The sequence below is a fragment of the Moschus berezovskii genome, chromosome 20 (assembly GCF_049115385.1).
Source record: "Moschus berezovskii isolate FMDL1 chromosome 20, NW_MosBer_1.0, whole genome shotgun sequence".
Lineage (NCBI taxonomy): Eukaryota > Metazoa > Chordata > Mammalia > Artiodactyla > Moschidae > Moschus > Moschus berezovskii.
This window is the reverse complement of record NC_142479.1, coordinates 63,208,010-63,229,221: the sequence shown is the minus strand read 5'-3', so window position 1 is coordinate 63,229,221 and position 21,212 is coordinate 63,208,010. Positions and strand designations below refer to the sequence as shown.

The following is a 21,212-nucleotide window of genomic DNA, read 5'->3' as shown; positions in this document are numbered from 1 at the left end:
CATCCTTGTCAACATGGGGCTTTATTCGTCTTTTATGTTTTTTTCCAGTTTGCTGGATAAAGATAGGTAGATAGATGAATGATTCTCATTGTAATTCAAATTTCCATGATTAATTGAGAGAGTGAAACATTCATAATTGTTGATCATCATGTTTCTTCTGTGAATTGCTTGTGTGCAGCTTTTGCCTGTTGTATGTTGTTTTGTCTTTGTTGATTTGCAGCACAAGCTTGTATATACGCACATCCTAAATACAGACCCTGTGTCACATGCATTGTACCTGCTTCCTTCTTAAATTGCTTGTCATTGATATGTACTTTTACCAGAATTATTTAATTTTTATGCTGTTACGTTTTTCTTTCTTTCGTACGTTTAAGAGGGTCTTTCTTACACCAAAACAAATTTTTAAATCTGTTATTCTGCTTTTTATTTATTTTTTAAATCTGTCCTGATAATTTTGTGTGTGAAATCTCAGATGGCAATATTGAATGATCAGTTAGATTTTACAGAATCACTTGTTGAATTGTTCATTCTTTCTTCACTGAGGTAAAATGCCACCGCCGTTATTTGTGGGTCTATTTCTGGGTTTTCCCTCCTGTTTTATTTGTTTGTCTCTCCTTCCCTGATAGCATCCTGTAATTACAATAGAGATTTATAATGTATTTAATATCTCCCAGCACGAGTCCCCACTGGTTATTCTTTCTTCACAATTTTTGAGGGGGTATTCCTATATATGTCTCTTCAGCACTATAGAATCTCTTGTCAAATTCCATTAAAGGAACCCCCTGCTGGTATTTTGATTGGGTGCCACATTTATAGGTTCATTAGGAAGAACTACTTTCTTTAGAACCCTTCCATGAGAGTTTATTTAGAGAGAGCATATCCAAGTGTTCTCTAACCTGCAGTGACAGTGAGCAAGACACCAGGTGACTGCATTTTGCAGGGTGAAATGGCATGGCATAAGCAGAGGGTGGTCCCTTTGTGCTGAAGATGCCTGCACCCCCACCACACCTGTGCTGCCGGCACGTCCTCCCCTGTCTGGAATGGGACTTGTAGCTGGTGACGAGTGTGCTTAACAAGAAAGCTTCTGCCATCACCTTGATGGCAGTCTTCTCCAGGCCTGGTTTGGTCTTCTGGTCTTCTGCCCGTTTTCTGTGTTGCATTAGAAATGATCCTCTTGGCAATACCAGAGGCAGTGTTTGTGGCTCAGCCTGAGGGAACACCGTCACCTTTCCTGTAAGTGCACAGAATTGATTTCTGTGGGAGTTTCACCACTTAAACCATTAGTGCCCAAGGAACGGTAAATAAGTGGGGTGTTCTGTGCAGAAGAATTGCTTAAAAATGTTACTTTTGAGTGTGGATTTTTAATAATTTCTCTGCTGAGATGAGGGCCATTCCTTTCTATGTTTACCAGTAATTGCTGGAGTGGTTTCAAGTACTGAACAGTACAGCATGTCCAGAAAAATATTTCACTTAGCAGATTCATGTTAATATGTTATTGTTCTGTGATTTGAAACAAGTTTATGGGACCAAATCCACTTGTACACCTTCAGTGTGATTTAAATCATCTAGAGGATAAAGTGCTTGTGGGTAGGACTGAAATGAAGGGGACTGCAGGGAAACTCTGCACATTCGAGGGCCTAGTCAACTCTTCCGAGCTGACTTTGTTAGTGAGGAGTGGGTTCTGCTCTATAAGCCTGGAGAAGCTTTGGCGTAGATGGTGGACGGGAACAGAGTAGCACACAGAGCCTTGGGCTTTATAGAGAGGCCTGTGGTTTGACTGAAGGTGGGTGGCAGAGGAAGGGTGGGTGTGAAGGCGCTGTGATGGGACACGTGGAAGGAGATCCCTCAGTGGAGTGAGTGTGCTCCCAGGGGGAGGAGAGGAGAGAGCCGAGCAGAGGTGGAGAGGAGCTCCAGCCAGGGTTGAACTGTGACCACCGTCCGCCTCTATCCGATTAAATGGGCAGGTGATGGGGAGCTTAGACCACTGCTGTTCTACTACAGTGTGCAGAACATTATATGTGGCAGGTCCCATGCATGGGGCCCTCTTGGAGGTGCAGGTCCTGGTGAGCAGGCAGAGTTCTCCATGTGCGAGTCACAAACATGCGCTGTTTTCTTTTCCAGAACTACACTCAGTACATCCCTCTGTCTATATACGACCTGCAGACGTGGATGGGTAGCCCCTCCATATTCGTCTACGACTGCTCCAATGCTGGCCTCATTGTCAAGTCCTTCAAGCAGTTCGCCCTGCAGAGGGAGCAGGAGCTGGAGGTGAGGCCCCGGGCGCCCTGGTGTGGGAGTTGGGGGTGAGGGTTGGCTCCTCAGTGGTTTTGTTTTCTCAGGTGCAGTGGGCTGTCTATGGTGCTCAGAATGCTCAGAGTAAGGTGGTAGGGTCCGCGACAAAGAACTTGGGAGGGGCTCCAGACAAGCTCTTGGTCTTATTTTGCATTTCGCTTTACCCAGCATCATTTTTAATACGAATTTTAATTAAGTGATAACATTAATAGAGTTGATTTGTGCTCCAGTGGGCTCTGCCTCTGAGATAAATGTGAAAATAAAGCAGACACATTTATTTTCAGAGAAATGGGCCTGTGTCTGGGCACAGTCTTCAGCTCCACTCTCATTTTTGTTATTGCTCTTTTTTATTTTTTTAATCTTTGGTGTTGGGGGGAAAAAAACCCTACTATGCTAAATACAGAAAACAAACCAAAATAGCTGCCATTATTGGTGGCTTCTGTTTAAAGAACTGGAGAGCCAGTGTAGTGTTCTGATTGTGAAGAGCTGTTTTACTTGGTTGTTTTAATTAATATTTGATGTTTGAATTAAACAGTGAATTCTAAAGAGAAATTGAAGAGGCAGTTTCAATTAAGAGGCCTCCATCCTGTGGCCTGCATAAGAGTGAAAATAAAATATCCTGCAGCCTCCAGGGGGTCATGAATTCCAACTGGTTGCTGTGCAGGAAATTCTCAATTCAGAACAGAAATGGTCCCGAGAACATGTTTCCTCAAGCCCTTTTGGGCCTATCCAATTTTAATGTATTGTTATGTTTTTTGCATTTCATCTGAGGATATTGCTGAAAGTATCAGGAATAAAATTTGAAGTTCTACGTGGTAGATTTTAACGTGTCATACAGTTAATTTATAAATATTTTATAAATTGCCCTTACGCAGAACTTTGTGCCAGAGTGACTGTTAAATTGCCCTTTATTCTTGAAAATGGAAACCAGCGCCACCAGTTGTTATTATTGTTGTTGTCTTTAGTAATATTATCATTTGCATTCTAGAATAAGGGAAGAGCAAGATCACGTTTTATAGCATTAAATTTTTACCTTGCATTTAGGCATGCCATCTCTGTTTATCCAAGTGATAGGTTATGTTACAAGTGCTGAAAACTCAAAACACCAAGAGGTAATTGCTTTTCCTTGCATCAAGTAATAAATATTGCAAAAAAAATTTTTTTTAATTTAAAATATGTAAATAAAAATGCCAAAGACTCTGGCCGGATATTTATTCCCAATTTATGAGCTTCAGGGTGGTTAAGGAGAGACCAGTACGTCATCCTTTGATAATTAAAACATGCTAAATTCAGCCCCTCTCCCACCCTCTCAGCAGAAGGCAAGCATTTCCCTCACAGGCATGAAACTAAATGTTTATGCTCTAGCGCTTGGTGTATCTGCTCTCTTGCTTCTGTATGTGTTCTCTGTGAGTCGCCAAGGATTAATCAGCCTCAGAAACTGTTCATTTCATTGAGTGTGACAAAGAAAGTTTCCCATGCATCTTTTTCTTTTCAGGGGGAGGGGGTGAAATGTTTAATTGACTAATTCCTCATGGAGGAGAGTAAATGAAAAATACGTTATCTGAAGTGGCAAATAGATGGCAATGCAAAGTTATACCATATGTTTTATAATTAGCTCCAACTTTAATCTTCATTCTTTTCTTAATTACAGTGTAGATAAGTCTTTCGGTTTTCCATTATACTTACTATTATTGGCTATTGTTCAGCCAGTCTCTTGCATAAAGAGCGGAAATTAAAATGATAAAATTGGCTCCCAGCTAATATCTTAATGTTCATGTTAGTCATTTTTTTTTTTATCTGCTGTAGAAACCACAGTCCCGTGTGGCCTCTTAGGTTTATTCTTTTAAAAAATTCTTTCCCTGTCTCCAGTTGGCCAGATTCTTTTTAAATTTATGATACATTTGAACACTTTTATTGGGTAGCTGATGACATGAAACTGAAAGAAGTTGGCAGGTAAAATGGTTTGTGCCAGAGTTTAAAAAATAAAGAGGGTAAAAGTGATTAAATATAATGCAAGAAAATAGTTACCTGGACCAGAAAGCCTCCAAGTAATAAACATTAACAACAAATATGAGTGACATAAATTTTAAGAGATGATTATCAGCTTTCATGTTCTCCAGAGCACAGTGCTCATGCTGGGAGCAGGAGGTTTACTTATTGTGGACTTTCATTTCAAAGGAAGCAGCAGACGCCTCTGTGAAAGCACCGAATAAATTATTGCGCACAATAGAGACGTCACCAGAGCCAGGAAAGTGCCTGTCACTCAGTCACGTTCTCTACATTTTTCACTGTGTCATATTGCTTTGCGTATTGCTTCAGTTTTCTTTGCTTTCAGTGTTTCTTTTTTTAAGATACATGTTTTTATTTTTACTAAATTAGTATATGCCATGATATTAAAAATTAAATGATACTGAGGGTTTATGGTGAATGAAATAGTCCCTGGCCCCACACCTCCTTGGCCAAGACTCTGCTATTATAACCTATTTGAACTGTTTATATTTCTAGTTCCTCTATGAATATCTCTATAAATGCAAATAATATGCTTATACTACTACTTCTTGATTCATAATGTTTAGGTTATCTCTGGGCTTTCTGCTACCATATAAACCAAAAACAGAACTGCCATGAGTAAATTCTATTTAAACAATTGGAGAAATTATATGAACGTAGATAGTAAAGAGACATGTTACCCCATAGTTTTAAGTCACGTTCAGTTCAGTCGCTCAGTCGTGTCCGACTCTTTGCAACCCCATGAATCATAGCATGCCAGGCCTCCCTGTCCACCACCAACTCCCGGAGTTCACCCAAACTCATGTCCATTGAGTTGGTGATGCCATCCAGCCATCTCATTCTCTGTCGTCCCCTTCTCCTCCTGCCCCCAATTCCTCCCAGCATCAGAGTCTTTTCCAGTGAGTCAACTCGTCGCATGAGGTGGCCAAAGTATTGGAGTTTCAGCTTTAGCATCAGTCCTTCCAGTCACATTAGTACATTGTAAATTGTGAATTCTAAAGAGAATTTGAAGAGAGTGGGTCGCTGACTACCCATATTTCCCCACTGTCATTTAGTTGTGTCCCTATATTTGGATTCCCTGTACTTTCTAACCTTTGCAGTTTGAAATCATATGCTTATGTTTTTATTTCTATAATAGTTTTGTCAATAGTCCTATCTTCTGGTTTTATTAATAGGTTTTTAGCTTCTTTGGACTTTCTTTTACCTCTGGACCTTCCCAACCTCTGTCATCTGTACTTTTATGATTATTCTCTAGTCTCTAACCATAATTAACTCCCCATGAATACATACACTAAAAAGGTATGCCTAAAAAATGACAAATATTAAACTTCAACTCCCTGATTACGACCATGTAAATACCGTTCATTGAATGGTTTAACTAGGGAGCTGTGCTTTCCTTTTTTACAACAGTTGTTTGTTTCTTTGATTTTCCTGGGGATTGTCTTTCTTCTTGATTAGATCTTTAGCATTTCCACAGTTCCCAAATTTGCATGGGTAGCATTGAATCTCAAAATATGCCCCTTCCCAAAGTTTCTTCTTCTCCAGCTCTCTACCACCTGCTTCATCGGCTGTTCTAGACAGGCCTGCTCTAAAACTGTCTTCCTAGGAGTTCTCCTTATTGTTCTCCTGGATGCATCCACTGTTTCCTAGATTCCACCTCTGTCTCTTGTCTCCTCAATTTTCTCCTTTGTTCTGCTAGGGCAAATCCTCAAGTAGCAACCTAAGAAAGGACGTATAAGAGTAATCCTTCTCAGACTTTAAGCACTTGCATTTGGACTGCTTTTAGCTGTAAGTAATGAAAAATCTCACTTCTGCTTTCTGCACTTGATCTTAGCCAAAAGGCCGAGAAGCGATTCACTTCTGCTTTCTAAACAAGTCACAATTTGTCATTTTCGCTAGGATCTCTGAGGGAAATGATTTAATTATTCAGCAGTACCATCAGGGAACCAGGCTGTTTTTTAGTCTTTCCACTCTGATGTTTTATCCTGATGCTTACAGAACATTCTTCCATTTTGAGGCTAGATCAGGAGGGAAAAGGGTAGAACCCTCACATCTGTCTCTCTGTTAGGAAAGCAAGTGAGACCTCTGCTGAATCTCATTGGCTAAAGCTAGGTCATATATGATCCCCCCGATACGGCATGTGCTATTGTCTTCATTCTGTCCACACTCATCATGGACAGTTTGGGTGTGGAGTTTCAGACTGTTTTCACTGAGCAATCTCACCCTTACTTCTTATGGTAGGCGAGAAGGTGTACTTGAGAAGTCTGCCCGGTGGCCTTGTTGTAGCCATCACAAGAGTCCAGAGGTCCAGCTACCTCCATTCATGCTAAAAGCCAGAAGAGTATTTATATCCACCATATATACACAGTATATACGTTGACAGAGAAAGAGAATCCAGGTTTTTTGTTTTTTTTGCAACAACTTTTATCTTGGATATAAAATCTTTGTAGCTCTAAGAGGAGACTAAATCTTAAAATGGATTCTCTTTGAAATGGTCTTATAGTTTTTTCATCCATTAGTTCTGCTCCCAGTAGATACTTCCCATTAGCAGTTATGATCCTTCTCTTCACTGAAGACCACAGTGAAGCAGGGGTCAAGTCTTGGCCTTTCTCTCTCTGTGGAGGCAGAGAGGTGAGTTGATGTCCAGTGGTGGGAAAAGAAGTGCCCTTCTTTTACAGAGATTGTTGGGGCTGCTCAGTGTCCCTGTAAGACTTGATCCTGAGCATGACTGTCCTCACTGGTGTGGGCCGGGAGCCCAGACAGTTTCTTGGTGGCAGCCATAGCAGTGGTGGGACTATGTCTTCCCCCAAGGACAGCTGACACACTTTGGGTGGGGGGGTCTGTTATCGAGGCTCAGGCCACTACTGTGGTGGCCTCATTCTTTCCTCTTACTGCCTGTTCACACTTGGCAAGGCTTTTCTCACAATACCTCCAAGCGAATCATGTTTTGTTTTTGTTTGGGCACGCCTCGTGCCATGCGGAATCTTAGTTTCCTAAGCAGGGGTCGAACCCTCGTGCCCTGCAGTGGAAGTGTGGAATCTTAAAGCCACGGGGCCACCAGGGAAGTACCAAGAATCATGTTTTGATCCAATGTTTGGTTAACTTCTTTGTGTGACCTGCTTCTGCTGACTCCAGCAGTAGCATCCAGCAGCTCGGCATCTTGTCCAGTGGACACTCATTTTCATAGAAACAAGTGTGATCCTGCAGCATCACTGAATTCACAGTGACTTAAATACCCATTTGAAATCCTCTGTTCATACTGATACATGACATTATCTTCATGTAGTTATCACTGTGACTAAATTTTATGTCAAGTATTTAATGGTGACAAAAATGTCTAACATCGAAATCTTCAGGTTTCTTAAAAAAATATTAAATGTGTATCCCATAGAACTAGAGAATTTGTATTTTGAAACCTTGTGGTTCCTTTCTAGTATTGTAGACAGCACATTGTGTGGATGTCTGTGGAATCTGAAATAGAAGTTGACTCTGTGTTAAGGTTAATATTTATAGTATTACAATGTCTGTCTATGGTTTTTGAGTGTCACAAGTTAATTCTAAGGTTATCTGTAGATAAGGAATATGTCTTGACGACTGCTTACTAAATGGAGCTTGTGTCTGTGTCTGTGAATTTGTGAGCATTCTCCACGGACTTGCTGTGGGGATGTTCACACTACAGAGCAGGGGTCCACCATGCTAACTCTACAGGGAGCTCAGGCTTGTCCATCCCTAGCTTTCACATTACAAGTTTTTTCATGTCTCTCATTCTTTCTCTTCTGTAGCTTCATAATTATCATTTGTAGGTAGTAGGGAAATCAGATTTGTGATGTGATAACCTTATTTATTTTCTCTTTAAATTTTAATATATGGACTTTAAAAAGATGTCCTCTTTTCTAAGTTACCTCCATTTCCTCTGGTATAAATTTGTCTCTTATGGGTTATTTGGATTGTTCTCCTTTATACGGAAGGCTTGTGATGATTCCCTGTTGCCTCTCATATTTAAGAATGAAGGGATGCTACCCACTGTTGCTGTGTGCCACGGGGGCAGGCAGGTGGGAGCTGGCTATCCTGGAGCACCCTTGCCCACAGTCCAGAGAGCATTCTTTCTCTGGGAGCCAGCGACTACACTAGCCACCCTAGTTTCCCCCAGACACGTCAGTAACTCTCTTTAGAGAAGAGCACCTCCAGGTGCTTCCTAGGGCGGGGTGGTTGCAGGACGCCTGGCTTTAGGACATGGGTGAGCAGAGGGCAGTTCTGATGGCAGGTCTTCAAGTGAGCCCTCTCTTACCCCTGTACCACCTCAGGCTTCAGCAGTGAAGTGCCTCCCCCATTTGCTTCTCCACACACTCCCTGGACAGGCCCTTTTTGAAATAAAGGCTGGTCAAGTTCACCCTTCTGTATCTTATCCTCTGTGTATACTAAGCTGTAAGAATTCTTAGTAGTGAACATTTTCAAAACAAATATTGGTAAGAAACCTATTATCTAGTTGAAACACTCCCCCCTCCACATTTGTAAATTAAGAAAAAATGCTGCCATTTCCACTTTTCATAGGAGAGTGAAAGGGGGTTAACCTGTAAGCAAATACAGCAGAGACTCCTTTCACTGGGCTCCACACAGCCACCCACAGCCCCTTGCTGGAAAAGATGAAGCCATTATGGAAATGATGAGTGGAGGAGGAGGGCGGGCCTCCTAGGGTGCTGGCAGCTGGCTTGCTAACCAGAAAGTGGAAAGGGTCACAGAAAAGCACTAATAAGAAAAGCAGCCTCTTGAAGATCAGGACCCTTACTGCCACTGAGAACTGGGAAGAGAAGAGGCCATGCAAGGTGGAAAGGCACCACCAGGGGAGGCCAGAGCACCTGGAGGCCTCAGCTGAGGGACACTGCTGCTGCTGCTGCTGCTAAGTTGCTTCAGTCGTGTCCGACTCTGTGCAACCCCATGGACGGCAGCCCACCAGGCTCCACCGTCCCTGGGATTCTCCAGGCAAGAACACTGGAGTGGGTTGCCGTTTGCTTCTCCAATACATGAAAGTGAAAAGTGAAAGTGAAGTCGCATAGTCGTGTCTGACTGAGGGACACTAACCTACTCTTATATTTGTGCAACCTTTTCTAGTTTGCAGAGCACTTTTATATTTAGCCCAGTCAGCCTGGGCAACAGAACATACGTAAGCTGTCTCCAGACTCAGCTCCTGTGCACCTTCCTTTCTATGATTTTTATGGGAACCTGCAGTTCTTTTCTCTTGGCACCTTGTACTGTTCCTAGTCCTGGAATTTGAAGACTCTGGGTACAAGAAATTTGATTTCTCTGCATAAAAAATTCAGAAACCCTCACTACTGGTGGTATTAAATCCACAGACAAGCGAAGTGTATCATTAGTACAGTCAACTTTTAGGGTGCAACTAAAATTCTACTTCCTTGCACCTGAAATCTTTCTCAGATGACCTCATATAGCAAATTTTTATGCAGTTAATTTGACAAAATAAGTATGAATTGTCTTATAGTATCTCTTCTATTGGTGTTGTCTGCTGTATTTATTAAACCTATTATGTAAACCTATCAAGAAAGCTTCATATGAAGTAGCTGTTTAGGAAGCATTTACAGATTTGGTCTGAGAATACATATACATTTGAATAAGCTACCTTTAGTTATCTTCCTTAGATATATCTGATTCACTGAATATGTTTAATCTTTGATTTGTATGAAATGTAAAAAGAAATAAAGGAAAAATTATTAACCCAAATCCATGAATATAGTATATTATTGCAGCTATCATAAAACTGGGAGCTTCTCCAAGTTGAATCTTAAGAGTTTAATGCTTTTTCCTAATTTAGTCTATTTTAAAACATTCCAGAAATCACTTAATATTTTGGACCACGGATCATGACCAGCACCATGGGATATGGGTACAGGGTGCTGTGGTTCCTGGCAGGACTCATCTGCATGGCCTGACTTCCTATCATAGGAGGGCCCCCCCTCTGTTAGCTGGAGGCCATGGAGATAAAGGCTTGATGTTCTCTCACAAAGGATCTGTGGTGGCACAGGCAATGGTGCTTCTGGTGGCAACCAGAAAAATGGCAGTACTCAGCTGGGTGATCACAGAGCCATGCACAGGGAGAAGGGCAGGCGGGAAGTTACCAGCCCATTTGAGGGGAGGGACAAGAGGGTAAGTGATTTTTCTTAACATTGGGGTCAGAAGCAAGGAAAAAATGTTAATTCTCATTATTCCTCTTCAACATTGTACAGTAAGACTTTTGCAAGGGGAAAAAACAGAAGACACAATCCTTTCTGTTGAATATCAGTCACAGAGCTCTAATTGACACTGACTGAACACTCCAGCAGCAGCAGCAAAATACACAAGTGTTCATGAAGCATCCATCAAGATAGATCCTGGGTCATAAAGCAAACCTCAACATATTTTAAATAATAGAAATTACACAGGCCTGCTCTTTGACCATAGTAAAATCAACTAGAAGTCAGTGGTAGAAAGACAACAGAAAAATATCGGAAAAAAAAAATTAACCTATAATTGATGGGTTAAAATCTCAAGGGAAATAAAAGAAAGTACATTAACTGAGTCAAAATGAATACATGTTAGAAAACTAAAAACAATTAAATTACCCTATGATCCAGCAATCCCACTCCTGGACACATATCCAGAAAAGCTCTAATTCAGAAAGATACATGCATCCCTATGTTCAAAACAGCACCATTTACAATAGCCAAGACATGGAAGCAGCCTAAATGTTTATTGACAGATGGATGAATAAAGATGTGGTATATATACAATAGAATATTACTCAGCCATAAAAAGAAGGGAATAATGCCATTTATAGCAGCATGGTTCCAACTAGAGATCATCATGCTAAGTGAGGTAAATCAGAACGACAAATACCATATGATATCACTTACATGTATGTGGATTCTAAAACGTGACACAAATGAACCCATCTATGAAACAGAAACAGACTCATGGACACAGAAGACAGACTTGTGGTTCCCAAGGGGTGGGAAGTTGGTGTTAGCAGATGTAAGCTATTATATATAGAACGGATAAACAAGATCCTGCTGTGTAGCACAGGGAACTATACTCAGTATGCTATGATAAAGCATAGTGGGAAAGGATATAAGAAAAAGAATGTGTATGTGTGTGTGTATACATATGTATGTATAACTGAATCACAGTGCCGTATAGCAGAAATTAACACAGCATTGTAAGTCAACTATATTTCAATTAAATAAACAGAAAAAAAGAAAATAAATGTGCAACCTGTCAGCATTGATAAGATACAGTGAAAGCAATTGAAAGGGAAATTTACAGCACTAGATCTTTATGTTAGAAAATAGGAAAAGTATCAAATGAATAATCTTAAATTCCTACCTGTCCTAGCTCATTTGGGCTACTGTAACAAAATACTACAGACTAGGTAGCTTCTAAACAACAGAGATTGATTTCTCACAGTTCTGGAGGTTGGACAGACCAAGATCATGGTGCAGCTTGACCAGGTGAGGGCCCTTTTCCTAGTTCATGGCCGGGCCTTCTTGCTGTGTCCTCATGTGGTGGAAGGGAGCAGGGAGCTCTCAGGCTGCTTTTGTGTAAGGATGCTAACCTCATTCAGGAGGGCTTCATCCTCATAAATTAATCACCTCCCAAAGGTCCCGCCTTCTTAGCACTGTCACCTTTGGGGGTTAATATTTCAGCATATGAATTTGGGGGGAACACGTACATTCAGACCATAGCACCGCATCAAGATGGTTAAGTAAAGTAAAATGGTGCAGCCACTTTGGAAAACAGTCTGGCAGTTCCTCAAACGTTAAACCTGGAGCTGTAGATGACCCACTAGTTCCATTCCTAGGTTTACCCTGGAGACTTGAAAACATGTGTCCACACAAAAACCTGTACACAGATGTTCACAGCAGCACTGTTTACAGTAACCCCCAAATGTAAATTCTCTTTGTGATGTAAAGGATCGGAAAATGTTTGAGTTACCTTCTTTTTAGTTGCTTCTCTAAGAGTTAATTGGGGAGAAATTTCGTTGTAATTTCTAATTAAGCATCTTTGTTGAGTTATAGAATAATTATAGAGCATTTTAGAAACTGATTGCTAACAATGAAATGACTTTAAAACAGTGGATGGTCCATTTAGGTAAGCTCTCACATAATCACAACAGACTATTGCTGTGAAGCAGGTTCTTTAGCTGCCATTTGTGGGGAACATTGGGGGTTTCCCTGTTATCGTTATAAGTCTTCTTGCAACAGAGTGACTCCCTCTGCTCTCTTGACCTAAATTTCAGTTTCCAGCAACTTGTTTTTAAATGATTAATACTATTTAACATTTGATATATATAGAATTGAGGCTTTGCAGGTGGTGCTAGTGGTAAAGAATCTGCCTGCCAGTGCAGGAGATGCAAGAGACATGGGTTTGATCCCTGGGTTAGGAAGATCCTTTGGAATAGAAAATGGCAACCTGGAGCAGGATTCTTGCCTGGAAAATTCCATGGACAGAGGAGCCTGGTGGACTACAGTCCGTGGGCCTGCAAAGAGTCGGACACGACTAAGTGACTACACACACACACACATATAGAGAATTATATAAATTATATATTAAAAATTACTACTTCCACTTTTTATCTGCTATTTTTAGTACAGTATCTGGTGTATGATAGATGCTCCATTAATATCTTTGAAATGAGCTGGGCAAGCAATACCTGATCCATTTACAGATCTTAATCTCTCTCTGAACTTTGCAGAAATGTCCACTGTAAGTGGCTGTTACTGAGTTGAGAATAAAAGTTGCTTTAAGCTAGAACTGGAATTATTACCAAGTAGATGTTATTTTCAGAAAGCTGCTTGTTAAAGACGCCTCTGAAATTATTGGTGTCTTCATCTCTTTATCGAGTTGTCTCTTAACATGTATACGTATATGGAGAAAAGCAGCAGCATGATGGCAGAGGTTTATTTAGGAAACGAGAGATTCAGGTGCTCCCCCAGCGACCCCCAGCCCCGCCAGCCATGCTTCTGGAGTGAGTGATTCCAGGCCTCGTGTGAGCCGCTTAGCCAGCCTTCCCATGAGCTCTGAGCGCACGAGCACTACATTATCCACACGTGTGGAAGAGGTAGCAGATGTCTCTCTTGGATCTGGTTGCTGTGTATCGCATTGAGGGTTTTTCTGGACCCTTCCCAAATCCTCCAGAAGGCTCTAGTAAGCTTTTAACGAAGAAAGTTCTCTTGGTGTTTGAGCCTCTGGGTTCCCCAGGAGAAGCCCCTTTGGGTACAAGTACGTCTGGGGTGTGCCCTGCAGGGTGAGTGGCAGCTCCCAGCTGGACCAGCTTCTTTGATTGGGTGCCTTTGCAAAGTTCTGTGAATCACTAGTAGTTACATGCAGGCTATTTATTATTCCAAAGACGAATTTCAGTTAAAAGGTCAATATCTTAGATAAATACAAAACTGAAACAATATACGGGAAATAGCTCACCTGTTAAAATCATTTGTTTTTGCTTGTTTGTTGTATTCCTGGGTTAGCAGCTTGAAAAAATGAATCGTTGGTGGAATCCTTTGTTTTGAGTGTCATTTTTTAAAAATGTCACTGATTCTAATTAACCCCAGTGCAGAGCTCTCACCTGCCTTCTGAGTGCCTCGTGGTGATGTCAGGTCTGCGGTGAGTCCTCGGGGGACTATTACTGTGTGTCCCCATACCCCAGATTACCCGCCGCCACACTCAGTGCCTCTGCCAGTTTATACCCCAGCACACTTCAAGGAGCCTGTTTAAGAAATCACGGTTTCTATCCGTGACCATTTTGAATTGGGAAATTTATTTTCCAGTGGACTTGGGATGAAGATGTTTCTGCATCATCTCCCCGTCTCCTGGGCCTCCTCTGCCTCAGGTACTTTGCGAGGCTCCGGGCCAAGTGCCCGTGGACCACGAGGTGCAGCCTGAGGCAGGTCTAACACAGAGGCAGTGAGCAGACTTCCTGCCCAGCAGCACTGCCTGGCTCTGTCAGGGCATCGGAGCACTGCCTCCACAGGGGACAGGGCACGGACCTCCTGACCCCTGCAGAAGTCCCCTTAAGCCCACCAAGCACCCTCGTCTCCACTTGGGGCCCTGTGTCTTGGGAGAAAGGTGGCCTTGGTGTGACAGACTGCTTCACTTCGGAGAACCTGAGTCTGCAGAAGCTCAGTGACAGGCAACAGTGAAGGTGGAAGGCCTGCAGCATTTGGGGGTTGTGGCCAGTGGACATGCTCTTCGGTTCTCAGAAAGTAAATTTACTGTGGAAGCAGATTATAGACAGAGAAGTCGAAACTAGCACGACAGCACTTGAGAATATTGAATCTGGTTTTAACATAAACAACTCTTTCTTCCTAAGTGGTTTCCTGTAGTCATCTCATCTGTGCCCATCAGTGGCAATGCTCACAAGATGCGTGTGTCGGCTTCAGACTCAGGCCACCTCTCCAGTGCCCCTTTCACTGTTCAGAGCTGTGCCCTCCGTGCCCCTTCCGGAACCTGACCCATCGCTGATGTCGTCCTCCCCCTGGACCAGGGAGGACACGCTTCCACAGAGCATGCGAGTGGAGCACTTCTAGCAGCCTCCCCTGACTCTGACACATCTGCAGCCTCCACATCTTTCCGCATGACTCAGGTCTGATGAGCCGCAGACCCACACGGCACCCAGACCCGTCATCCTTTCTAGCGGGTTGTCACAGCAGACCTGGAAACTAATTTCCTGTGTGGAGCAGGTTGCTTCACTGGTGCTATTTTAGATCGTAGCGCCGGAGCCAAGGAGAAGATTAAACGTGATTCTGCCTTCCCTTTTCTCTGTGCTTTAAAAAACCCACTCTGGTAATGGTTGTACAGTTTGAGTTGTACCTAATGCCACTGACCATACAAACAAAATGGATAAGATTGTAAGTTTTATATTGTATTTTGCCACAATAATAAAAAAAAAACCCATTCCTCAAGAAATTGCCATTTTTATTTTGTATTAAGTATACTAGAATTTGATGTGTATTCTGGACTTGCTATTCCTATAGTAGAAGGGGTTATTAATAGAAATACAACTTTTACTGCCTTCCATTTGGGAAATAAAACAAGGTTTTATCAGCATTAATAATGACAACACTTTCCATGTCATAATCTATGGTAGGGATGTATGAGTGAACACAGCTTTGTGTGTATAACTTACAAAGTGCGCCTGAGTAGCTGTTAGGCCCAGATCCTGTAGAGCACGCGTGTTAGTGTCATAGGTGTGGTGTAGGTGCAGGAGGGCCCCCATGGGGTGAGTGAGGGGAAACTTCAGCTCAGGACCAGCCTCCCTACCCATGACCAGGACTCACCCGGTGACTGGCAATTCCCATCATTTCTTGGGGTCTCAGTTTCCTCATTGTAAAAGATCTTTTTAAATGGAAAGAAAACTTACTTCATGGGAATGTTGTAAAAAGCAAATGAAATAGCAAATGTGAAAGAAACAATCATGCAGGGGGATTCTTAGTAAGGAGCAAAACCTGAGAAGCATAAACATTCTTTTCAAGTTGGGAAACAAGCAAGTAGCCATCAGCGATTAAAAATTGCACTTTTCCTGCCCCATCTGCCCACCTCGGCTCCATCGTCACCTGAAACCGCAGCACCTGGTCTTCATGGAGCTCCCCTGCCCCCGTCCTTTATAACCCAGGAGTCCTTGAATAATGAGTGATTTGGCACTGGAGCTAACGATCATCTCCAGGAGAGGATCCTACTGCTGGGCCTCTTTTCGGGGGACTTGGCCTGAAACCCCTCAGCCTCAAGCCTCAATCGACAGATCCTTTCCTTCGTGTCACATTTCTGGCTTAGTCTCCAGTTGTGAACAACGGCTAAGCCACTCTCCTTCGTGTCTCCCTGCAGGTCGCTGCTATTAACCCAAACCACCCACTGGCCCAGATGCCTTTGCCCCCGTCTATGAAGAACTGCATTCAGCTGGCAGCCTGTGAGGCCAACGAGCTCCTGCCCATGATCCCTGACCTCCCAGCTGACCTGTTCACGTCATGCCTCACCACCCCCATTAAAATCGCCCTGCGCTGGTAAGTGACACCTGCCTCAACGCCCAGCAACCTCACCGCCTGGGGCTTGCTGTGGGGATCCGAGGAATCTACCTGACTCTGGCAGACCAAGTTCCAGGCCTGAACTCAGGACCCCTAGTAGATGCTGGGGATTTCCTCTCGGGGCTCAGGATGCGCTTTCCTCCAGGTCAGGGGTGTGCATGGTTTCTAGGAGCTCCCTATCCATGTCTTGGCTAACTGAGGTGGTGTCCTCAGTACCAAGGTGGGTCATGCTGGAAAGTGGACTTTCTTTTTAAAAAAAAAAAAAATTCGCTGGCTATATGATTCTTTGCTTCAGTTGAAGTAGAGTATTTCATATTACTTCCCTCCCATCGCTCTTATGAGAAGCTCAAAGGTCTTGTGATTATGACTGAGGAAGTATGTAGCCTATTCCAGGATGGTAGAAGCTGCATGTCAGGCCCTCTGTCCCTGGCAGGACTCACAGTGGAATGTGTGTGCTTCCTGCCTCCAAGTCCAGCTTTCTCCCCTAGACCGTCTTGCTCCCATTTAATAACTACTTTTCCATTTTATGTTTTGCTGGAAACCGTATACACGGAGGTAAGTAGCCCTTGGTGAGCCACAGGCGGGATGGTGTAGCCGTTTGGGTTCACTGAACTCTGTGGGGGCTTCTTCCTCAACTTCCTGCCAGGGTGTCTTAACCCCACCAGACACACGGGGTCCTGGTTCCTTCCCCACAGTCCTGGAGAAAGTACTGAGACAGGAGAGGACTCTAGGGGCAACAACATGGTGCTCAACCCTTTGGGAGGCCCCTTGAGTGACTGTAGCTTGGGTGGGGGCTGGGGCATGAAGTTGCTTCCAATGGCTGGTTCGATGAGAACTGGGACTTGCAGCTTTGCCTCTGTTGCAGCATCAGGTTGACACACAGCACCTGGAAGAGGGCATCTGCCTCCCACTCCACCCCATCCCTCTCAAGTCCCGGCTGTGGGTCTCTCCAGGGAGAAGCCTTTTCTAGCTCAGCTGATCCCTAAGGAGCTAGAGGAGAAGGAGGGGGGTGATGGGCAGTGGCCCCCAGCTGCCGAGTCCACTCCACAGCTCAGCCCACTCAGACAGGGCCTGACTTCGGCCACTCCTCCACTGCACCGCAAAAAGCAGAATACATGTGGCAAGTGTACCCCGAGGGACCCTACCCATGGAAGAAAGAGAGCTGGGCTAGCTTCTTGTGAGGCAGGACTACTGTCATCAAGAACAGTCATCAAGTGTGACGGGAGGTGAAGGGAGGAAGACGCTGATAACGCAGTGAGACTACGAACCAGGGATGTTGAAAAGAATCCCATAGAGACACAGGTGCGAGGACTATGGTGTTTGAAATGAAGTACACAGTGGATGGGATTCCTACTAGGAGGGGGTGGCTGTTGCCTGTTAGCATGTTGCGAGATTACAGCAAGGAGCTGGGCTCTGGGGGAGGCAGCAGACGGAGAGAGGTGGAAAAGCAGGAGACATGGAGGTGGAAGCTCCCATGCAGAGAGAGAAGGCGAACGAGGCAAAGCTGGAAATACCTGAAGCCAGTGCTGACACTGGCTTCATCCAGAGGCTTCCCCAGTTCACCCAGAGGCTTGGGCTGTTGGAAAGGAGGAGAGCAGGGACCTGCCCTCTGGGGATGCTGAGGCAGCACATCAGCCATGCCCACACTGCCTCAGAGCATCACTCCTTTGCTCCGTGGCCATGCTGCTGCCCTTGACTGTAGGTCTTTTCATTCTTTCATTTGTGAATTTTTCTATTTAATCCTCTGTATTCTATGATCACTGTCAGAAAAGGTTTATGGTGCCATTTAACATGACCTCAGGAAGATCTCTGGTCCAGATAGCTCAGGAAGCTGTTCATTTTATTCATTGACCAAGAAATAATTTACTAAATACCACCAGTATACTTAAAACCCATGTTAAGCACTATGGGCAATGCAAAGAAGCATTGCCATCAAAAATTTATGGTCTCATTGAGGAGACAAGATGTGGCCTGAAAATTCATTATTTAAATGAGTGCTTCATGCCAGACAAGGAAATCTGAACATTTCAGGCCATCCACGAGCAAGGGCTAGGTGGATCTGTGGCACTAAGGGCTGTTTGTGTTTCCAGAGGACAGAGGGGCCAAGGGGATAAGGGAGGATTTCTTGGAAGAGAGGGAAACTGAGTCTGGGTCTGGGCAGATGGTGGGACTTGAAGGGGAACAAAGAACACAGGCAGGTGACTCCTCATGCACAACGTGGGTCAGTAGAGAGAGGACAGCCTCCAGAGGGGTGACGTGAGGTCAGAGGGTGGACTGCCTTGATATTGGGCTAAGGACCTTGGCTCTTCTAGGTCTGGCAGGGGAAGGCGTTAATGTGGGGAAATGACTTAAGAATATTGTTTAAGATAATGCATGTAAGGATAGAGAGACCTTGGTCAGATGAGACCTTTATCACAGCAGTGTGGTCAGGATTCAAACTACAGCGGGAGGGTAGAAACGCCCATAAAGCTCCGTGACCGGAATATCCACAGAGGGACCCCCAAATCTGCGGTGGAATTGGCCTCATCCCCACTCATTTTCCTGCTCCTCCCTGTGGATTTCCTGTCCTTACTGCTCCTACGCACCCCGACTCCAGAGCTGACGGTGCACACCAGCTCTGCTCTGGGACCTGGGCTGGGTGCTGTGTCACAGGGGGCTGTGAGTAGAAGGGCAGGGATGGGTGAGGGAAGAAGCAGGAAGAGCATAGACGGGCCTTCCGCTCTCGCCACTCCACACTCTGCTGCCAGTGCAGCAAGTTGATTTGTTTCTCCCCCATGCCCCCTCCGCCCGTCTGCAGCCCTGTTGTCCGCCACCAGTCAGGAGGACCAGACATCCCTTCACTGGCAGCTGTGGGTTCCTGTCCTCGGGTCAGGCAGCAGTCTTTCACTCCACCATGCTGTGAGGCATTGTCTCAGTACCTACCTGAAATCCTCTTTTAGAGTTAATATATAATTAAATTTTTTAAAATAAGCATTCAGTAGGAAGCACAGTGAAAAGTGAATGAAACTAATATGGTTACCATAGAATGGACTTTGAGATCAATACATCACGACTGTGGGTGTTGGTCGTCAGATAAGCACTGCCTGGAATGATTAAGCAGAGTCCCAGGTGGGAAGATTTTTTACAATTAACCACTTTCTGCATATTGAGGAATAGAAATTGGATTGAACATAACATTTCACTGAGTGTTCTTAGCCTGTGAATAGCAATAAACCATATTCATTGGAAGAATTGTCGAGAGACGTGTACTTCTTTGTAACAGCTGAGTTAAAGAAAAATACCAGCCTTTTTTTTTTTTACATGGAGAAAGGAGACAGTTTGTCAGATAATACTTATATTTTTAGGGTTAAGGTTTTCTTAAAAGTCAGTTTAATATTTTCCAATGAAAAATAGGATATACATTCTTTGTAGAAAATTTACTAAGAAGGAAAATGTGAAAAAGATTTTACCATCATTACAACAGTTAGTGTTAACTTTTTGGTTAAAAAGTCTTTTTTTGTGTGTATTTGTATGTTTTTCATTGATGCAGTTAGATTGAGTTTTCAATTTCATGTGCTTAAACCTTAGCATAACAAACTTATTTATCCTTTACCACTATAAACTCTTGGTAAATGTCATTTGTAGTGATTGCATAAGATTTCAGTGTATTGATGTTCTACTTAACCAAGTATAGGGCTTTAGTAATCCTATTTACTTAGGATTCAGGTATATAAAAGTAGGATAGCTCAAACTAGCTCTAGAATAGTGGTCCATGGACTTTTTTTATGAAGGGCCAGATTGTAAATATTTTAGGCTTTGTGAGCTCAAGGATCCCAGCTCTATTAACACAGCACGAAAGAATCACAGACAGTATGTAAACAAATGAGCATGACATGACTGTATTCCAATAAAACTTTACTTACAAAAGCAAGTAGTGGGCCAGATTTGGCCTGGGAACCATAGTTTGCCAACCCTTGCTTTTAATGGGAACAGGGGACTTCCCTAGTAGTCCAGGGACTAAGACTTTGTGGGGGCCCATGTTCAATCCCTGGGTAGAGCTAGATACTGCATGCAGCAACTAAGAGCTGGCATGTAACAAATAAAGGATCCCACATATGGCAACAGAGCTCCAAGAGCCTGTGTGCTTCAGCTGAGACCTGGCACAACCAAATGAATAAATTTAAAAAAAAATGGAACCAGGATTTTACCGAAAAATGACTGCTGCACTTACCTATTTGTCAAGGAACCTGAGCAATAAATAACCTAGGAAAAAGCTTTGCTCGGGAACATTCCTGTATAACTAAGAGGGTGGTTTTCACTATACTCATACAAGGCACAGTTGCTAGAGAAAGTTATGTGCCTTATAAACAGGATGTAGCCTTACTTTGTATGTACATAATACATCTATGTATATTTAATGCCATGTGTGCTTATAAATCTTATTTGATGAAGTAGTTGTCAAAATACATCATTCTCTGATTTTTGTTTCATTTCCTTCTTAATCTTCTTCATTATCAGAAACTGATAATATCAGTAACTCTGAAGTGAGCAATTATATTATTCTCCTTATAAATGATTTCCTTACCATATATTTCCATCAAGTATGAGTCCAAGATATGGTTTTTTTTTTCTTTAGGCTGTTTTCTACTTACGAGATTGAATGGCAGAATACCATTTTAAATTTACTATGGATATATTTGTGTGCTCCTCAAATTATAACTCAATGGTACTTAATTTGCTGTGGGACTTGCTGTTAAATAGATTGATGCCCATCGCATTGTGAGGCATGCAGTTGTATTGTCTGTTAATGAAAATGGCAGACATTATCTTGGATTGAATAGAGGTCAAGAAATGTGTTTCCTTCCT

At 43.1% G+C, this 21,212-nt stretch overlaps 1 protein-coding gene across 3 annotated transcripts in view; it reads left to right on the top strand.

Annotated features, from left to right (window-relative positions):
- RPTOR (regulatory associated protein of MTOR complex 1) overlaps positions 1–21,212 on the top strand; it is a 325,518-nt gene that overhangs the window by 146,824 nt on the left and 157,482 nt on the right. For all 3 annotated transcript variants that reach the window (XM_088829259.1, XM_088829260.1, XM_088829261.1), the window contains 2 exons: positions 2,122–2,268; positions 16,171–16,346. In XM_088829259.1, the coding sequence (XP_088685385.1) occupies positions 2,122–2,268; positions 16,171–16,346 (323 nt within the window). The remainder of the gene's footprint in view (positions 1–2,121; positions 2,269–16,170; positions 16,347–21,212) is intronic.